The 20,842-nt window shown below is 43.0% G+C and overlaps 1 protein-coding gene across 3 annotated transcripts; it reads left to right on the top strand.

The window, feature by feature from the left end:
- The first annotated feature begins 446 nt into the window (after positions 1-446).
- Etfbkmt (electron transfer flavoprotein subunit beta lysine methyltransferase) lies at positions 447-19,479 on the top strand. Of its 3 annotated transcripts, XM_027430041.2 has the most exons (5): positions 447-759; positions 3,830-4,234; positions 15,556-15,686; positions 18,474-18,563; positions 18,661-18,797. In XM_027430041.2, the coding sequence occupies exons 2-5, from the start codon at positions 3,942-3,944 to the stop codon at positions 18,672-18,674; spliced, it is 528 nt and encodes a 175-aa protein (XP_027285842.1). In that variant the 5' UTR covers positions 447-759; positions 3,830-3,941; the 3' UTR covers positions 18,675-18,797. The 3 variants fall into 3 exon arrangements, with proteins under 3 accessions (XP_027285842.1, XP_035304494.1, XP_027285839.1); XM_035448603.1 differs by having other exon boundaries at positions 451-759; positions 18,480-19,479; XM_027430038.2 differs by having other exon boundaries at positions 457-759; positions 18,474-19,479.
- Positions 19,480-20,842: the final 1,363 nt, after the last annotated feature.

The raw sequence follows: 20,842 nt of genomic DNA, 5'->3' as shown, positions 1-20,842 counted from the left end.
GTAGACCAGGCTGGTCTCAAACTCACAGAGATCCACCACCAACGCCTGTCCCAGATTTTTTTTTAATCCTTTTTTTTTTTTTTTTTTTTTTTTAGTTTGGGGTATTTTTTCTTTCTTGTACATCATAGCATATTTTCATTAATGAAAGTGAGATGGGTTAATTTTGGAGTCGTGAGTTGAGGGGCCAGTGGGAAATCTAAACTCACTAGAAAGGTGGATTTAAGAGATTCAGAACCTGAGCCCCACAGGCTGAAAAATAGCCTTAGGCTGTGACTTTACAATAGTGGAGCCGCATATTATGATTTATAGCAATTGAATGTGTCATAAAAGGTTTACCCACCTATCTAGGCACTTACTCTTAAAAGTGCTTGGCACGCAGTGGGGCTGCATACAATTCTGCAGGAGGTTTTATAAATCAGGATTCGCCAGACACGGCGTACACAAGCTGTGCAGTTGCGCTCCAGGTCTACAGGGACTGACCTGGGGCCACTGGCCCTAGTCTTAAAGTCTCAAGGTTACAGAAGGGCTTTCACTTTCCCAGCTGCCTTGGGTAGCCAGCGAGCCCCAGAACAAAGCACAGCTAGGAAGAAAGGCGGAGCTGGTGTGTCCTGGCGGCGGTTGCGCGTTCCGCGTTTTCCGCCTCCAAGTTCCGGCGGCGGCTCTGTGTTTTTCCAGCTGTCTTCCTCTCCCGAGAAAGGAAACTCTGTGTACATTTTTTTCTTTTTTTTTCGTTTGCGCGAGAGACTCCAGCAAAATCAGGTAAGGCCACAAGAACCGCACTACCCCTTTTAAAAGTATAGTCCTGTCCTTTTTTTTTCTTTCTTTTTCTTTTTTCTTTTTTTCTGAGGAAAGTAACGAGCTCACAAGCACTGTTTGGAATTTAACCTTTTTATTTATTTGTTTGTTTACTTATCTGTGTATGCGTGCGTGCGCGCGCGCTTGGGTGTCTGTGTGAGTGTGTGAATGTGTGTGTGTATGTGAATGTCTGTGGAGACCGGAATGTGTGTCACCAGAAGCTAAAGTTACAAGTACACACTTCGGGACATTGGCACTGGGAACCAAACCCTGGTCCTGAAGAAGAGAAGCAAGCTCTCTTACTGCCCACACCGTCTCTCCAGGCGGTTTGTTCATTCGGTCTGTCTGTCTTTTTGTAAGATAGTAGTCCAGGGAGGCAGTCCACCTACGGAGGGACTAGGAGGACCGTGACTGGGTAATAAAGGCGGGAAACTCCCAAGATAGGTGGCTTTGCCTCACCGTCCTGACCTGAGACAAAAGCCTGACAATTTAAAGGCCCTGTGAGCTTTTTCTCCTTCCAGCAGGCCCCTGCTTTTGGGCTGGCTCAGTAAGCTCAAGGCCAGAATAGGACATGTTTTCACAATAATTGTGCAACCAGCCATCCTCTCTGTCTTTAAAATGATCAACATGAAATTAGGGGAGGAAGACCCTCCAGAGACCTAAAAAACCCTAAGGATTTTCAGCTCCTCAAGTTCCCCTTCTACTTTGAGGAGGAGGGTCTTTTTCTTTGTGTGTTTGCTGCATGTGTGTTTCCTTTATTAAACTGTTGATTCTGTCCGCCTCTGTTTTCAGTGTTTGAGATTTCACCACTGTCATCTGTTGAGCTTGAAAGTTTTCCTGCTTTTTAGTACTTTAACTGTCAGAGAAAACTGAACCCAATCAAGACCTTCTAGACAGTAACACTACCTCAGTCAGGTATTACTTACTGGGTTAACTGTCAGGATTGGCTTGAATTCAGCCCCCTCCCTTTTTTTTTTTTTTTTTTTTTTTTTTTTTTTTTTTTAAATCACTGCTTCTTTCTTTCATGGAGATCTGCCTGCCTCTGCCACCCAAGTTCTGGGATTAAAGGCAAGGTGTGCACTACCATGCCCAGCCTGCTAGCTTTCTTATAACATACTTTGATTATAACTTCTTCATAAGCAAACTGTCAGTGCTGGGAAGACATGTTGTCCAAATACAGAGTAATTCCGTAATGCTGTGGTGTTAAGGGTCAATTGGTAGAGTGCTTGCCCAGCACTCGTGAAGCCTTGTGTTTGACCCCAAGCACAAGTAACTCTGGAGTAGTGGCACCAGAAAACTTGTGATGTTGGAGAACCAGAAATTCAAGACCATCCTTCTCTGCTTAGAGAGATGGAAGCCAATCTGAGCCATGAGACCATCTGAAAACAACAAAGAGTTGGAGAGATAGCTCAGGGTTAAGAGCGCTTGCTGCTCTTGCAGAGGACCAAGGTCAGTTCTCAGTACCCATGTCCTGCAGCTCACAACTGCCTATAAGGGGAGCTGGTGCCTCTGGCCTTTGCAGACAGTCACATACACACAGACGCATAAATAAAGCAAATCTTTAAAACAGCAACAAGGCAGGCATAGTGGCACATATCTGTGAGTTCAATGCATGAGTTCTAGGACAGCCAGAGCTACATAATAGACCTTGTGCCAGAAAACAAACAAACAAAAAAAGGTATTCCTCATTCCTCCTTACCAAGGTGTACTTTGGGTTATAAATATTTTAAGTTTAGGTTTGGTAAAGTCAAGTCAGTATTGATGGGAACTTAGAAGCTGGTGTCCTTTTACAATGAAATCCATGCTGGGTATGATGGCGTATGCCTGTAGTCTCAGCATTCAAGAGACAGAAGCAAGAGGGTAACTGCAAGCTTGATGTCAGGTTGGTCTACATAGTGAATTCCAATGCCGCCTAGGCTACAGTACAGGTCTATATTTGATGGGTATGAGTGTTTTGCCTGCATATGTATAAATGTACCATGTGGGTGTGCATGTGCCTTGTGTGTGTGTGTGTGTGTGTGTGTGTGTGTGTGTGTCTGTCTGTCTGTCTGTCTGTCTGCCTGCCTGCCTGCCTGCCTGCCTGCTTGTCTGTCTGCCTGTGTACTTGACTGTCTGTGTCTGGTGCCCAACAAAGCCAGGAGAGGGCACCAGATCCCTTGGAACTGGAGTTATGTTTGTGATATGCTATGTGGGTGCTAAGGACTGAACCTGGGTCCTCTGCAAGAGCATCAGGTGCTCTAACTGGTTAGCTATCTCTTTAGCCCCAAAGCAAGGAAAAATAAAAGATCCAGAGACAGACATTGGAGTTAAAGCTTCAAGCTGAAAATCAGAGAAGCAAAGCAGCCAAGCCAGTAGATCTTAACCTTTACCCAGCTGAAATGGCAATCCTGTCTCCACAAACCCTCAGAGGCAAAAGGCTCTCAATTTCTCTCTCCTCTTCCTTATATTCCTTTCTCTGCCCAGTCATATCACTCCTGTCTCCACCCATTGTGCTGGGATTAAAGACGTGTGATCCCAGGTGCTGAGATCACCTTTGTGTGAGCTGTATCTTTTAGGACTGGGTTAATTTCGTGTAGTTCAGTGTGATCTTGAACTAACAGATATCTGTCTACCTCTTAATTCTGAGTCCTGGGATTAAAGGTGTGTACCACCACTGCCTAGCTTCTATAGGTAAAGAGTGTGGCTGCTTTGCTATTTTGATCTCCAGTGGCTTTAATAAATCATAAACAATATATCACCACACAAGTCTATCCTAAAAAAAAAAAAAAAAGCCAAAAAGGTATACTTTATTTCATTTTCTTGAAGATTGTTGTAAAATAAAATGTCTGTGTATTTTTGTCATAGTGAATTACTAAAAGGATTACACAGTAAAAAAAAAAAGCAACTGGATTTCTTTACCCAAATTGATAAGCCAAGCTGTCCTCTGAAATGAACTTGTACTTGTGAGTTGTTAGAACATACACTTGCTTATTTTCTTGTTATGTTGAAGGATATGGACTAAGAATTTTCAGTATTGTTTGTTTGTTTGTTGTAGAGATCCAAAATTCCAGTGTCAACTAAGTGGAGAGGCAGACCCTCATTGTATCTGCTTGGGGAACAATCCTTTTAATGGCAACACTGACAGCCTGAGATTTGGAGAAGTACTAATGGCTTTCAGACTGGGTTGGAAAACTTCAAGGAGCCATTGGAGTTTCCTGCAGGCTGTGAGCAGTGGGTTCCCTCTGATTTCCTGGAGGACAGCAGGGAGCTGTTTGGACCCTGAGATGAAAGCCTACCTGGAGGAGAATACTGAAGTCACCAGCAGTGGTAGCCTTACCCCTGAAATCCAGTTACGGCTTTTGACCCCCAGGTGCAAGTTCTGGTGGGAAAGGGCTGAGCTGTGGCCCTACAGTGATCCCTACTGGGCAATCTACTGGCCAGGTGGCCAGGCCCTGTCTAGGTATGTCTCACTGAAATGTGAATCTTTACGGCTGATGGCTATTGAAGAGTCATTCTCTCAGCACCCACCCCCACCTCCATTCCCTTCTTTCTGGTCCCTTAGCATAACAGCAAAACAAGGAAGTCACTGGGGCTCACATGTTCCAACTTGTATATGGTATGGGTTGCTTTCCTTCTCGTAAAGGATTTGTAGAAGATTTGTATTTGTAGAATCCTCTCGTAGAAGAGGATTTGTCCTATGGGAAGATATAGTCATCTCCAAAAAGGCCTCCTATGTAGTTATTCGTGATGATGTGTACATCCTTGTGTTGTGCCCAAATTCTGAACCCAAAAATCACCAAGAGGCCCATTTCAATGCAAAAGCAGTCTTTTATTGCAGTTGTTTAAACAGCTAACCCCATTAGCTCGGGCCTTTCATCTATCCTCTGCAGCAGATGGTTAGAGAAAAGACCCCTAGAAACCATGAGGCAGGGATCTTAAAAGGGCAGTGTTAGGGGAGTGTCTAGAGGTACGCACAGTCTCAGGATTGCTGTGCTTCCAGGCTTGGACAGCTTGCCCTGTGTTGATTGGTCAATTGGTTGTTATGGCCCATAGGTCTTCCCAGGGCGGTTGCTATGCTCTGCCTGTCATTGTTGTGCACTTGTCCGTAAAGCACATTCAGAGCAATAAAGCATAGCCCTGTTAGCTAACTTCTGATTGATTCCTTGCCACGAGGCATCTGGCCTCCTAGTGACCAAGGCATTCCCAGCAAGGTCAGGCAAGCATGCGTTAGCTTGTCATGGCTGCCAAAAGTGGGGAGCAGCGCTGGTCCCTTCACTTGTACTTCTAGCATTTGGAAGCTGATCCAGGAGGGTTAGGAGTTTGAAGCTGCCCTGTGATATATACCAATGGTTTCTTTAAAAAATTTAGTCTCTGTGTATTTACATTCTTGACTTTGGCATTTGCCATGGGTGGGGTTGGGGGTTGGGGGTGGAGGTGGGGGGGGAATGTTGAGGACTCTTGAGTAGGTTTTCAACTGACATCAAGACAGAAGACAAGGATTGTCAACTAAAATATGGGGAAAGGGCTGTAGCTGCATCCAGAACCGGTCACTTATTTTAGCTGGTTTTCATGACAGTCTTAGATGTGAATACTCTGATAACAAAGTTGTTCTCTTCACACCTGTCATGGGTAACCTTTGTTGTCAACTCAGTTGAACTTGGAATTACCTACAAGACACACCTCTGGGCATGATTATGAGGGTATGCTTTTGTTAGAGTTTCCATTGCTGTAATAAAAAAAAAAAAAAAAGCACAACCAAAAGCAACTTGGGGAAGAAAGGGTTTATTTCATTTTATACTTTCAGGTCATGTCCCATTCATCTGGAAAATCAGGGCAGGAACTCAAGACTTGGAGGCAGGAATTGAAGCCGAGGCCATGCAGGATCCCTGCTTACTGGCTTGCTCTTCATGGCTTGCTCAGCTTGCTTTCTAATACCATACAGGATCACCTGCTCAGTGCATTGCCCCAGTGAGCTGGGCCCTCCCACATCAATCATTGGTGTGAACCACAAGGATCATTGCTGCTTTGACAAAGTTCCAGCATTTCGACTTTGTGGATCACAATTCTCCAGCACCCTTTCACTTTCATTTTTAATGATTCTCACTATGTGTTATGAGAGTTCCCTTCTGCCTTTCCCTTTGGGAAATTTTGTATGGGCTTTGAAGGATGAAAATGCATAAAATGACAGCCTCTTTAAACAAAATGATTCTTTGGAAAAAAAATCTCTGCCACTGTGGAACCATATAGTGTGATAATTCTGCCTACTCCCACACAAGTTAATACTAAGCTGCTAGAAAATTTAGATAATATGCTTGATAAATAAAGTATATTTGATAAGATATATAAATTCCTAAGGTTCACAGTAATATTTGTCTAGCTTTGTCTTTGCTTACTTTAAGCTTTACCTATTTGGATATATAAAACTATATATCCAATATTCTGTAACTATAAAAGCTATATAAAAAACTGTAATCTGTAATGGAGTGTCTAGTCCCCCAAGAAAGTCCTTTTCCCAAGGTCAGGCATTTAGACAAAAGACCTTGTGGTAGTTGGAATGTAATTGGCCCCCATAATCTCATAGGGAGTGGCACTGTTAGTGGGTGTGGCTTTGTTGGAGGGGTATGGCCTTGTTGAAGGAGGTATGTCTCTGTGGGGACCGGCTTTGAGGTTTCATTTGCTTAAGCTTTGCTCAGTGTCAGAGTCTACTTCCTGTTGCCTTCTGTTTAAGATGTAGCCAACACCATGTTGCCTGCACACCACCATGCTCCCCACAAATGATGATGATGGACTGAATCTCTGAACTGGAAGCTGCTACTTCAATTAAATGTTATCCTTTATAAGAGTTGCCATGGTCATGGTGTCTCTTCACAGCAATAGAAACCCTAACTAAGACAGAAGTTGGTACCAGGGACTGAAGTATTGTTGTGATAGGCCTGACCATGGTTTGTTTGTGGGGATTTGGACTTTGGTCGTTTGGGTTAGGAATGCTTTAAGCATGGAGCATGGAAGACAATGGTGCTGATAATGATTTAAATTGTCCATGGCTAGATCAAGATATTTCCTAGAAGCATTTTAGTACGTTTCCTAGAATTTGTCCGTGTGATATTTTGGTGAAGAATGTGGCTGCTTTTTGTCCTTGTCTGAAGAGTCTGCCTGAGGCTAAAGTGAAGAGTTTTGGATTAATTCTTTTGGTAGAGGGAATCTCAAAACAGCCTAGTTGTCTGTTGTGTGGTTATTAGTGTTAACTCTGATGAAGATTTATAATGAAAAGGAGCAAGCTGAGCAAGGAGAAATACAAAATGTACAGTTCAAGGAGAAAAAGGGCACCAGGAAGTGGAATAGAGCTAAATCCTATATTCAGGGAGATCAGCAGATTAGAGAAGAGCGGGATATTACATAAAATAAAGGGAGTAGTGACCTCAGGGCAAGACCCCGCCCATCTCATCTTCCAACCTGTGCAAAGGCATTAAAGAGAAGCTGAGAGCCAAGTGTGGTGGTGCACACCTTTAATCTCAGTACTTAGGAGACTGAGGCCTGCAGATCTCGTGAGTTTGAGGTCTGGTCTAGAGATCCAGTTTCAGGACAGCCAAGCTTAGGCAGTGAAGGACAGAAAATTGATGAAGATGTAACTAACAAAGAGGCCATGTCCAGCCCCAGTAAGCGGCAGAACTTGGCAGCTTCTGGAGTTAGGGATAGAATAAAGGGGCTATGGAATTTGTCCCTGAGACTAAGGAAAGTCTCTGAGTCCAGGCATGTGTCAGAGGTGTCACTGAATAGAGGCCTAGAGAGGCCATTGTGTGAAGCTGTGAAGGTGAAGTCTGACTGTTTTAGAGAACCAAAATATTGGAGATGCCACATCCATGGGATATCTGCTGAGGAGAGCTGCTAAAGGAGTGGAACCAGCCCAAGAGAAAAAAAGTAGCTGAAAGGATTTGGGGACCTGAAGAGTGATTTGTCATCAGACATGGAAATGCAGAATTTGGAGTTTACCCAGCTGGGTTTTGGCCTTGCTTTGGTCTGGTATTTCCCCACTATTCGCCCTTCCTTAATTTCAGAATGGTAATGTATATCCTTCTTATGCCCAGATCTGGACCCCAAAGACCACCTAGAGACCAAATCTGATCCAAAAGCAAAGAATTTTAATTGTGAGTTGGCACCTGGTCACGTGTCTGTCCGTCACAGTGGTGGAGTAGGAGAGACCCAGAGTAGCAGTGGGGTAGGGTATATATTGAGGGTAAAGCAAGGGGGGGTTAGGGGATATAGACTGCCTAGGAACAGACTAAGAGGATTGGTATACCTCTGAGCTGGGGACACCTGACTGTGGTTAATTGGTTAGTTGTAGCTGCAGGGAGATTGCTATCTCTTGGGTGGTTGTTGTGGTTACTACATTCCACTTTTATGGGGAAGCACATTCAGAGTCTGTTAGCTCCTAATTGGTTCCTTACCATATATGGGATATTTCGGTTTCTTTTTAGCAATGAGGACAAGGTCAGGGGGCACTGTACAATGTCAGGTGTACAGCACATCCTGCTGTATCCTGCTTTGTATTTTCTGCAGCCTGTCATGTCTAGGGATGACCAAGGCAGGGGTCTGGGCAAGGGCCTGGGGTCTTCATCCCAGTATGTGATCTGCTTTATTTTGACTTTTATAGGTGATTACAGATAAGAGATGGCATGATTTTCAGAAGAGACTGTTGAGACTGTGATAGACCAAGGGGACTTTTGGAGTTGGACTAAATGCATTTTGCATCCTGATAATGGCTACACGCTTACAGGGGCCAGGGAGTAGAATGTGGTAGTTTGAATGTGGTAGTTTGAATGTAATTGGCCCCCATCTTATAGGGAGTGGCATTATTAGGAGGTGTGGCTTTGTTGGAGTGAGTGTGGCTTTGTTGGAGGAAGTGTGTCACCGTGGGGGGTGGTGTTTGAGGTTTCCTATGCTCAGTTGACTTCCTGTTGCCTGTGATATGTAGGAAATCTCAACTACCTCTCCACCACCATGTCTGCCTGCATGCTGCTGTGCTTCCCACCATGATGATAATGGACTGAACCTCTGAACTATAAGCAAGCCACCCCAATTAGATGTCTTCCTTATAAGGGTTGCCATGGCTATGTGTCGTGACCCGGCTTGCCTCAGCTTTAACCCACGACAGCCATGAGGTTCCGCCTGAGTGGGGGTGTGTGGACCTGGAAGCGCCCAGCAACCCAATGGCGATAAAGATCAAACACAGGCATCTTGTCATCTTCAGAGAGCTCTCAGTTCCGTGTTGTGGAACTAGAGTCATTTCTTTATTAGCCATCTTTTCTGGTGTTTCTTAACCATCCTGCCAATACCACGAGGGAACCATTTCTCTCTTTGTCCCCTCTCTGCTCTGGCCACTCGCCCCTAACTCTTAACCTTCCATCCTCACAAGTTACTCATATACCTCTAGCCCCTCCATCCAGGTGAGGGCCTGTTCAGATGCTTAGGCCCACAGAGATGCAAATAAGAGGCACATTACCTTGAGGCCACGCTAAACAATAGTAGCCCTACTGGCATTAACGATACAATAGTGGGCCGGAGCTTTCGGTGCTCCATGTTTAGTGAGACCAAAGGCTGGATCTCAAAATATTCTATAGCGGAAATACTTTAGTCCCCCACAGCTATGGTGTTTCTTCACAGCAATAAAAACTCTTAAGACAGCCCCTATTCCCTCAGGGGCTTGAAGAAAGTCCCTTCTTGTTAAAAAGTGAGTCATTTTTATCTCTGGCAAGAGGAACTTGTGGCCCTTTCATTAACATATGACTGTGGTGACTATTAACTCGTTAAGGCCAATTCTAACTTCCTTAGTCCCTGATGTGAGCAAGCCACAGCCAAGCTCACATGCCCTCCTCCTCCCATTTAATCTTCTGTGCAGCTACAGTAAAGTAGCAGCCATAACAGATTCACCCTCAGATCCTGTCTCCTCCTTTACCTCACTGACTCCATACCTCCTCTTTGGGACCTGGACCCTGGTGGTGTTGGACTCCAGCAAATCATTAAACAAGAAAATGTCCCATAGGCTTGCTAACAGGCCAGTCTGGTGGAGGCATTTGTCAAGTCTACAAAAACAAAACTAAACAAAAAAACCAAACGCTAGCCAAGATAGGACATTTCCAGTTAAGCTTAACTGAGGGAAGGCCCACCTTGAATGTGGATGACAAAAAAGAAGAAAGCTAGCTGAGTCCTAGAATTCTTTTCTTCATAATTTTTACTGATGTGAGCAAACAATCTCATATGTCTACTGCCACAGCCCCCTACTGCCAGACATTCCGTGATAGATTAGTTTATATCTCCAAATTGTTCCTTCAAAGTAAACACATCCTCCCTTAAAAGTTTCTTGTCAGGGACTCCCTATTGTAGCTCTGTCTGTCCTGGAACTCACTCTGTAGACCAGGCTGACCTGGATCTAAGAGATCCACCTGCCTCTGCCTTCTAGTGTTGGGATTAAAGGCATGTGCCACTAAGCAACTTTTTCTTTGAAACTTTCTTTTGGATTTATCTATTTTGTGTATGAGTGTTTTGCCTGAATGTATGTTTGTATACTTCATATGTGCCTGGTGCCCGTGAAGACTGGAAGAAGTCATCAGATCCTCTGGAACTGGAGTTACAGCTGTGAGCTGTCATGTGAGTTCCAGGACTTGATCCTGGATCTTCTACAAGAGCAGCAAGTGCTCTTAACCGCTGAGCCAACTTTCCAGCCCTCATACTAACTTTTGTAACATCACTCCTGTTATTCTTTTGTTTAAAAAGAAGAAAAGAGAAATATTGTTGAGACAGACATAAGATTATAAGTTTATTATAAGGACTGGCAGAATGGGGAGACTAAGAGGAGGAACAGGGTAATGGCTGACCGCCATGGCCGGTCGCCATAGAGAGACAGAGCGGGGAAACAGAGAGGGGACAGAGAGCAGGAACGGGGAGAGAGAGAGAGAGAGAGGGCAGAGAGAGAGAGAGAAAGGGACAGACAGAGAGAGACAGAGAGAGTAAAGGGGCAGAGAGAGAGAGAGAGGGCAGGGGCCCATCTTTTAAAGGGGTCCTCTGCACCTGCGTACAGACTTCTTTCCCATGGAACCTTGGGCTGACCAGGGTATTGCCTGAGTGGATTCCACCAGGTAACAGGGGCAGGCCAGCATAATGCCTGAACCTTTCATTCCCACCTCTACTTATTATTAAAAAAAGGTGGGTGTTTAGACATGGCAGGTTAAGGAATAAGGGCGTCGACTTCTTAAGACTGCTTCCTGCTGACATGGGGGGCGTTGACCATCTTTGGGGGACCCGAGAAGGTTGGGGTGCTGCCACGTCCTGGGGAAGCTGGTTGTTTCATTGTAGTCCAGGCTGTATGTAACTCCTTGGCGCCTCTTAGACCTGGCAAGATGTTGACAGAGCAGAAGACAAGGTTGAGATTAGAAAAAAAATTTTCTTAGGTCCTGTCACTTGAGGGGAAGATTGTAAGATGAGGGAGGGGTTCCAGAGGTGTCCCAAGATGAGTGAAGGGAATTTGGGACCAGGGAAAGATTGAATATTACCTGGAGTGAATCTGACCTGTTTGGATCTGATTCGGCTCCCTGGAACTTACAAGAATCCTTAGAGTTTGTGGAAACATAAGTATTAGACATGTTAGAAGCAACTTGGCTGAAAGTATTACCATTTAAAAATAGATTTTTTTTTGACAATGAAAAGCATCGTAATCTTGACCTTGTAGTTATGATCATATAGTGGTATTGTTGAACTTTACTATGAACAGTAGCATGAGAAATAGAGAAATCAGGAACATATTTTATTCTCTTAATGTCTCGACTTATTTTATCATCACTTAAGCCTTTATATCCTTAGGCCTTCGTAACTACATTCTTAGACTTTCCTATCTTTATATAGATAAACCCTAAAATACCTGTTAGTGGAATCTGTTTTGCTTTAAGCCGGCAAGACTATCAGTCGTCAAAAGCATCAGAGTTCTTGAGAAGGATAAGATTTTACCTGAATCAATGATTAAAGAATAACAGAGACGTGCCAGCAGGCTGCATGGACAGCCATCCACAAGGTGCTCCATCCATAGTAGTGGGCTGCAGGACACCTGCCTTCTTGCTGATAACTTGCGACCTGTGGATTAGAGACTTTGGGAAGACTCGCCTACCGTTGGCCCAAGCAACGCCGGGAAAGTCGATTCCGTTGTCCTCTTGTCCATGGTCTGGAATACTTTGTACCAGTTGAGGTGAAGGGCAGGGTTGCTCAGTGACCAGAGTTGTCACTGAGTCGAGATGAAGTTTCTTCAGTGCCCAGTCTTCTCGGAGGAAATGGGGTGGGGCCAGCAACTGGCCTATCTCTCTGTTATAAAAAGCTTTTTAACAAAACATTTTAAATGCCATATTCTCTAGATCTCTGAGCATTTGAGGGCTGTCTGTTTAGTATCTTAGCAGTTAAGTTTGCCTTTAGTTAGAGAAAAAATACCTTTTTTGTAATAAAAGCTGTACCTTTGTAAACGGCTTACAGGATAAACTGAGTGGTATAAATATTTTGTTAATTTGAAATAGAGTTTTTTGATTTTAAATTTTTACTATCATTTAAAGATACATAAGTTAAATTTAAGTTGTATAGACTTGGCTTATATTTTAAGAAAAGGTAGATTAGAACTTTATGACTTTAAATGTTTACCATCATTTAAAGATATATAGCAATTTAGAAATATGAGACAGTATAGTTTAATTTAAGTTGCATATAGAGCTAGATAAGTATAAAGTTAAATTACAGGTACAGAGACAAGCAGGACTGGGTAACAGTAAAGGGGGAACTAGAATGTAATCTCTGATCGGTACATTGTAGCAAACAGACAGGAGATTTAAAGAGACAGGGTAGACTTAAACAGAGGGCCCTGGAAAGGCACAGTATTTAGTAAACAAGCCATGAACAACAGAGCCAGTGAAAGAAGAAATCACAGACAAAAAATAAAATAAAAAGCAAAAAGATCTGGCAGAAATCAAAAATCTGGCAGACAGATTTGCTCGATAGGCCGCTGGAGCTGTGCGTGCCTACAGGTAGGTCACATGACCAAAACGGCGGCAACCGTAGACCGCTTTTGTCTGTTTACCTGCTTGTTGGATGAAACCAGAAAGGTTCCTCTATGCATTTCCCATGGGTGAGGCAAGTGGAGAACCGGCAAAAAGCTCCTCTACGGATGCACGTCTGCCCGTGGGAGTTGCCAGGGGCCTGGCCCCGAAGGGGACACAGCTGTCCCGAAACCGAAAAAGGACCCAGCAGTCCGAACTGAAAAAAGCAAAAAAGCACCGCTCCTGGAGCGGGATCCCATGCCTGACCTTTAGGAAATGCACCCAACAAGTGAAAGAAATAAAAAGCAAGATGTCAGGTGGCAGTGCTTGAAGTGAGTGGGTAGGCCTAAGCTAGGTCACATGGTTATGACCAAGATGGCGGCCCCCAGGTTAGCACACATGGTCGAGGTGGCGACCCCCGTAAGCACATTCTCAATTGCCAGAAAAGTTTCAAACCAGTAAACAAACAAAATGAAAACCAGCAAACAAACAAAAACTCTTAGAGCGTCTCAAGCAGACATTGCCAACCAAGAAGAAACAGTCAGAAATAGAACAATCAGAACAATGAGGGACATTCCCAGGTGAAAGAAAGTTCCCACTGGGAGGCAGAACTCCGCTCATTTACCTACTCGCTGCCAGTAACCGAAAGATCCCGTAAAAATGTATTTCCCGTGGGCAAGGCCGAAAAATGTACAGATTGCCCTGTCTGAGAGCACCTGGCCCGAAACCGAAAAATGGACCCAGATTGAACAGCGCTGGGTCTGCCCCATAGGAACGGTTTGGGTTTCTTACCGGATTGTAGCAAATAGGCAGATCAGTGAGTTCCAGAAATACTTAGTTGGAAAAGCCGCAAGTTGAGTTCCGGCATCTCAGGCTGTTGCAGGCAGGAGGAAGTGCCAGGAAAAGCGGAGATGGAAGTGGATTGTAAGGTTACCCTTAGCCTAACATGCGCCCACCAGCAGGTCGCAGAAGGTATAAGGGCAGAGCCTTTCCACGTTGGGCGCCAAATGTTATTCTTTTGTTTAAAAAGAAGAAAAGAGAAATATTGAGATGGACATATTGACTATAAGTTTATTATAAGGCAGAATGGGTAGACTAAGAAGAGGAACAGGGTAATGGCTGACCGCCATGGCCGGTCGCCATAGAGAGACAGAGCGGGGAAACAGAGAGGGGACAGAGAGCAGGAACGGGGAGAGAGAGAGAGAGAGAGGGCAGAGAGAGAGAGAGAAAGGGACAGACAGAGAGAGACAGAGAGAGTAAAGGGGCAGAGAGAGAGAGAGAGGGCAGGGGCCCATCTTTTAAAGGGGTCCTCTGCACCTGCGTACAGACTTCTTTCCCATGGAACCTTGGGCTGACCAGGGTATTGCCTGAGTGGATTCCACCAGGTAACAGGGGCAGGCCAGCATAATGCCTGAACCTTTCAACTCCTTATCCCCAAAGTCTTGTTTTGATAGTAGTTTGATCCTACCTTTGGTGTTTCATTGCATAGTTTCACCACCTTACACAAGATTTTTAATGAATATCCATAAATAAAGCTTCTACCCCACAAGAAACTCTAATGTCAACTGCTAAAGAACCTACATGGTCATAAAAGATCCATATGTCTTACTTTGTGTTCAAGTTCATGGGCAAATCAACAGTCAGTACAGAGTTCCTAGATGGATCTTAAAGACCCAACCCTCCAATGATCTTGCTTCTAATACTGTAAATTCCACCCTCTCCTAGGACTGCCTTTTCAGCACACAGGAAAGTGGTCATTTGGGATTTTCTGTTTTGTGGCAGTTCCAGGACATCTTAGGTGGACCCTGCATTTGACTTGAATCTGCATTTAAAATTTTTTTTAAGATTTATTTATTTATTTAATTATGTGAGTGCTCTATCTGCATGTATGCTTGCACACTAGAAGAGAGCATCCAATCTCACTACAGATGGTTGTGAGCCACCATGTGGTTGCTGAGAATTGAACTCAGGACATCTGGGAGTGTAGCCAGTGCTCTTAACCTCTGATCCATTTCTCCAGTGCCATGATTATGCATTTTTAAGCTCCTTCCTGTCCATCTTGTTTTTTTCATATAGCTGCAACTATTCTTTTTGTTAAGAAATAGTAGCTAAAACAAAAGCAAATACTTTTTTATTGATTTTTGTTTTTCAAGACAGGGTTTCTTTGTATATCCCTGGCTGCCCTGGGACTAGCTCTGTAGACCAGGCTGGCCTTGAACTCAAGAATCTACCTCCCTCTGCCTCCTGAGTGCTGGGGTTAAAGGTGTGCACCACCACTGCCTGGCATAGGGTAAGTACTTTTAGCATGTCCATCTACTCTTTGCTCTAGTGTTGTTCATGAGTTCATCTGGTTATGTCTTAAGGGTATATAGTTGTCAAACAAAAGGTATTCCTGTTCCCCAGGAGTAGTATGTTACCGATGGTCTAGGTCAGGTAGGTTCTATACCATGGGGGGAAAATTACCATTAATTGCTTTGTGTGTTTGTGTATGTAGCACAGGTATGCCATGGTGTGCATGTGAAGGTCAGAGGACAGCTTTTATGTATTAATTCTTTCCTTCCACTATGTTGAACTTGGGTCATCAGACTTGGCAGCAAGCACCTTTATCTGCTGAACTATCTTGCTTGTTTTGGTTTATTTTTTATTTATTTATTTATTTATTTTTCTTACTGTCTTTTCCCATACTCAGGTATTTTCTGTTTTCTTTCTAATTTAGGTATCTTTTGGATAACCCTGATGTTGTTAGAGGAAAGTCTGTCTTGGATCTTGGGAGCGGATGTGGAGCAACAGCAATTGCTGCTAAGATGAGTGGTGCATCAAAGATCTTGGCCAATGACATAGACCCCAGTAAGGACTGCATATTTTAAAACATTTAAAGCTCACTGTCCCCCTTTCAGGATACATTGTGATCACTGATTGCCTTGTTTTGTAATCTGATACTTCGAGGTGTGTTCAGTGGGACATTATCTGGGGCCTGAACTGACAGTGCATTCCCCCAAGAGGATTGGATTTATTTGTCAGATATTCCAGAGGGATACAAACTTGGGGCATGCATGTTAGCTTCTGGGTTGAGAATTCCCTGGAATGTGTCAGTAATGTTTATATGACACAAAGTCCAAGTAGAGATAACTTTGTGTCTTTAGTGGATATTTTTACTGCATTAAGACCCAAATTGTGGGGGCTGGAGAGATGGCTCAGAGGTTAAGAGCACTGACTGCTCTTCCAGAGGACCTGAGTTCAATTCCCAGCAACCACATGGTAGCTCACAACCATCTGTAATGAGATATTGTGCCCTCTTCTGGCCTGCAGGCATGCATGCAGGCAGAATACTGTATATATAATAAATAAATAAATCTTAAAAAAAAAAAAAAAAAGACCCAAGTTGTATTGGGTATGGCAGGCAGCCCATACCTTTAATTCCAGCACCCCAGGAGGCTGAGGCCAGTAGACTAGAGTTCATCTGATTTTTTTTTTCTGATCCTACCTTCATTTAGGGTAGGGCCCTCCAGGGGTCTTATTTTATTAAGAGGTTTCACTTGTAACTTAATCAAGCCCAACAATTGTTTTTCTGTCTGCAGTAAACAAACATACAAAAAGACCCAGAAAATGGTCCTAAAAATCCCACTGTTGCTCTTCTATATTCAATATAGCTTTTTAAAAAGGTCCTTCTTTGGTTATAGACCACCATGACTATAAGGCCAAATAAGAGTGCTTTATTTAAGCTAGAGATTGAGAGAAGGCTTTTGTCACAGTGAACTCTCAGCCCCTAGATTAAACACCACAGAATTTATAAAGATAAAAGACCACAATTAAATCATATCAGGTGCATGCTAGTGCAGTTTTTACTTTAAACGAGGGATCATTTCCCACCAAGGAAGGAGGAACACTAGTCTGTTAAACATTTTACAAGCATCGTTTCTGAGAAGGGAGAAACTGTTCTGTCAAGCAGGGTGTAGTTCTGGGAGAAGGGTATGGAGTAGGGATAACCTGTTCTCTCCTAGACCAATTCCTCTTCCTTCCCTCTCTTCTCCCCTCCCTCTCCCCCTTTCCCTCCTTTTTTCCTTCCTCCCTCCTTTTTTCTTTTCTTTTCTTTTTTCTTTTTTTTTGAGACAGAGTTTTACATAGCCCAGGATGGCCTCAGCTAGCTATGAAGCTAAGGATGACCTTGGATTTCTTCCTATTTCCATCTCCCAAGTGCTGGGATTATAGGCATGCAACACCATGCCAAGCCTCTTTGTTTTGTTTTTTGAGACAGGGTCTTAGGCTGTAGACCTACATGGCCTGGTATTTCTCTTTGTACCCCAGGTTGGCTAATACTTGCAGGAATCTTCCTGTTGTATACTATCTAGTCTTGGAGCGACAGGTATGTATCATCATGCCCAGCCAGTATATAGTTTGTACTGACATAAACTTTGAACTTCTTTGCCTAAAAAAAAAAAAAAAAAAAACAGGGGCTGGAGAAGTGGTTTAGTGGTGAAGAGCACAGGCTGCTATTCCTGAGGACCCAGGTTCAATTCCCAGCACCAATGTGGCAGCTCACTACTTTCTGTAACTACAGTTCCAGGGGATCCGATACCCTCACACAGACGTTAATGCAGATAAAACACCATTGCAAATAAAGTTAAATTAAATTCAACAACAAAATCCCTTTTAACAAAGGAGATAAGTATTAATTAGGTTATTTTTTTACAATTATTTATTCATCTGTGTGTGTGTGTGTGTGTGTGCCATAGTGCACATCCCATGGGGAGATGGGACAGCTTGTGCGATCTGGTTTCCTCTTCCTACCATGTGTGTTTTAGGCATTAAACTCTTTGTTTGTTGTTTGGTTTGTTGAGACAGGTTCTTTCTGTGTAGTCCTAGCTGTCTGTCCTAGAACTCTCTATATAGACCAGGCTAGCCTCAAATTCACAGAGATCTGCCTGTCACTGTCTCCTGAGTGCTTGGATTGAAGTTGTGTGCCACCACGCCTGGCCTTCAGGTGTTGAACTCCTGTTAGATTTAGTGGCAAGCATCTTAACCTGCAAAGCCATCTCACTGGCCTCTATTAGATTAAAAAAGGTGTTTAACCACAGAAACTCAGACTATCCCCCACTGACTTTTGCAATTTGTAAAAATGGCAGTTTCTAGGAAGACAAATATTTATGCAAGGTTTAAATGCATGATATGACAGGCATTCTCTTTCCCAAAAAGGTGACAAATTACTTCCTCATCAGTATTAAGATCTTGGTTAAGAGGTCTAAATAGCAAATGATACAGACTATATACACAAGGCTTATATGTCATGGAGTTACAGGATGTTTTTGTGAATTTTTAATAATACATTAACAATTACTAAATTGGAAAAAATTCTAAATACTATTTTCTGAGGAGTAGAGAAAGAGGCATATTGTCTGTTAAATTTTTCATCTTACTCAAAGAGAATAAAATTGTTTATATGTTAAAGAACTCCTTATGTAGAATTTATATTAATCATTGTTGATAAATACTTATGTTTTGAGAAAGCTTGGGCTGAAAGAGAAAATGAAATATAGAGTTCATGTGGGAAAAAAGGTGTTTTTAAACACCTTAATAAGAAATTAAAAATAGCCTACTGATATAATGCTTGTAGACTGATTTATCATGTTTTGTAAGTTGCAGGAATGGCGATTACACTAAATTGCAAATTAAATGGACTGAATCCTTTTCCTGTTTTAACCAAAAACATTTTGAGTACCAAACAAGGTAAGTTTGATCTCATTGTTCTTGGAGATATGTTTTATGATGAAGACCTTGCAGACAGTCTGCATCTGTGGCTGGAGAACTACTTTTGGACCTACAGAACCCGAGTATTGATTGGTGACCCTGGGAGGCCCCAGTTCAGTGGACACAGTATTCGGCATCAGCTACACAAATTAGAAGAATACACTCTTCCAGAGCCAACTCAGCAGGATAATAGTGGACTGACCACAAGCGCAGTGTGGGATTTTCATCCCTGATTTGTCAGAGTGCTTTCAAGTTCAGTTCTGTTTGTATTGAACTCTTATTTCCTCTGCTGGAGGTACAGTTTAAGGAATGCAATTCATTGGGGTGTGGTGACTTGAGGCTTGAATACTACCACTTGGGAGGCTGAGGTAGGCTGATCTCTGTGAGTCTGAAGCCAGACGGGTCTACAGTTAGTTCCTGGACAGCCAGAACTACATAGTGAGACCCTATCTCATGGAGAAAGTTATTTGAAATTTTCTCTGTACAGTCCTGCATAGTGGTGCATACTTTTAATCCCAGTACTTGGGAGGCAGAGGCAGGTGGATCTCTGGGAGTTTGAGGCCGCCCTGGTGTACAGTGAGTTCTAGGACAGCCAGAGCTATGCAGTGAGACCCTGTCTCAAAAAAAAAGAGAGAGAGAGAGAAAAAATTCCTTCTTCCTTTGCTTTAACACCTTGGATGACTCTATATGGCTTACTAAAGTTAGTAATGGTTTGTTCCCATTTCATATACTAGGTTATCAGGATTTTATAACAGCAAAACACTGTACTCTAAACAAAAATGTGAATAATATGTATCATATACAACTGGTTATGTAGAAAGTATATCTATATGTATGGATATAATATATACAATTTGCTGCAGTATTAATAAAATATCTCTGGAAAGATAAGGAACTGGGGTGTTACCTTTCTGTTACTGTAACAAAATAGCTGATAAAATCAACTTAAATGGGTGGTTTATTTTGGCTCAGTTTCTGAGGCTTTGATCCTTGTTCTGTTGGGTCTGTTGTTTTGTGTGGAGGCAAGGTGGGATATTGTGGTAATAACAGTGTGCAGTAGAAGTGGCTTCTCACATTATGGTGGCCAGGAAGCAGAGAGAGCAAGGGACCAGGAATAACATAAACCCTCCAAGGACCTAACTGGACTGACTTTTTCTTCCAACAAAGTCCCACCTCCTAGGTTTCCCATCGATGAGGAAATCAGCCCAACTCCATTTTGTAATCAGGAAACCAATTCTAGTTAGATTTCTGTCTACTGTAAAACTTAAGTTTGTGTTTATCAGACTTGGGCTGCCCCCTCCCAGCATAACCACAGAATGTTCTAGGAACAACAGTGTTCTAGGAAGATTTCCTTAATTGCCTCGTCTTGCTTCTGTAACTGTGCTTGCTTGCAAAATCCCCACCCTGCAGTTTTGCCCTATAAAAGAGGTATGAAAAATTGGCTCACAGCTGTTCTCATGAACCCCATCTTCCCAAAAGTCCATTCAGTTATGAATCCATTAATGAACTAACCCATTAGTGAGGTCAGAGATCTCGTGATCCACTTATGGACATTACTGCATGGGGGACTAGCTTTCAATACAAGACTTGGGCAGTTATTACAGATTACTACTGTAACTGGTTATAAACAAAAGGATGATCTGGTTATTGACTGCTAGGAATGAACTTGCTGTGAAATAGTAGAGCTTCAGTAAACTTAATCTCTATAATGATCCTTTTTCCTTTTTTTTTTTTTTGAGACAGGTTCTTACTTTGTAGCTCTAGCTGGCCTAGAACACGCTGGCCTCAAACGCACAGATATCTGCCTGCTTCTGCCTCTGCCTCCTGAGAGCTAGAATGTGTAACCACCACACCAAACTCTATAATAGCATTTCATATTTAATTTTTACACACTTCTGGAATTGGAGATAGTCTAATGGTACAGCACCTACCTAGCATGCATGGAACCCTATGTTCAATACCTAGTAAAACACCACACACTATGAATCCAGTTTTGCCAAGGAAGAAGCTCACAGATGAACAAAATGTACTTGGAAAGAGCAGCCATAAAACCCAATGAAATTGCCTTGGGATATAGCTCAGTGGTAGCATGTCTGCCTGGTATATATGAGGCCCTGAGATCAAGCCCTAGAACTAAGCAGGGAAAGGATCAATGAAATGAGTGAGTAAAAGCCTCAGTACTTCGAATATGTTGAATGGCTGCCCACCCCTCTTTTTGTAAATTTTAATTTTTTTGGTGTTGAGAATCCAACCCTAGC

This window comes from Cricetulus griseus, chromosome 8 (assembly GCF_003668045.3).
Source record: "Cricetulus griseus strain 17A/GY chromosome 8, alternate assembly CriGri-PICRH-1.0, whole genome shotgun sequence".
Lineage (NCBI taxonomy): Eukaryota > Metazoa > Chordata > Mammalia > Rodentia > Cricetidae > Cricetulus > Cricetulus griseus.
Note: the sequence above shows the minus strand (reverse complement) of the source record. Positions and strands in the feature narration are given on the sequence as shown.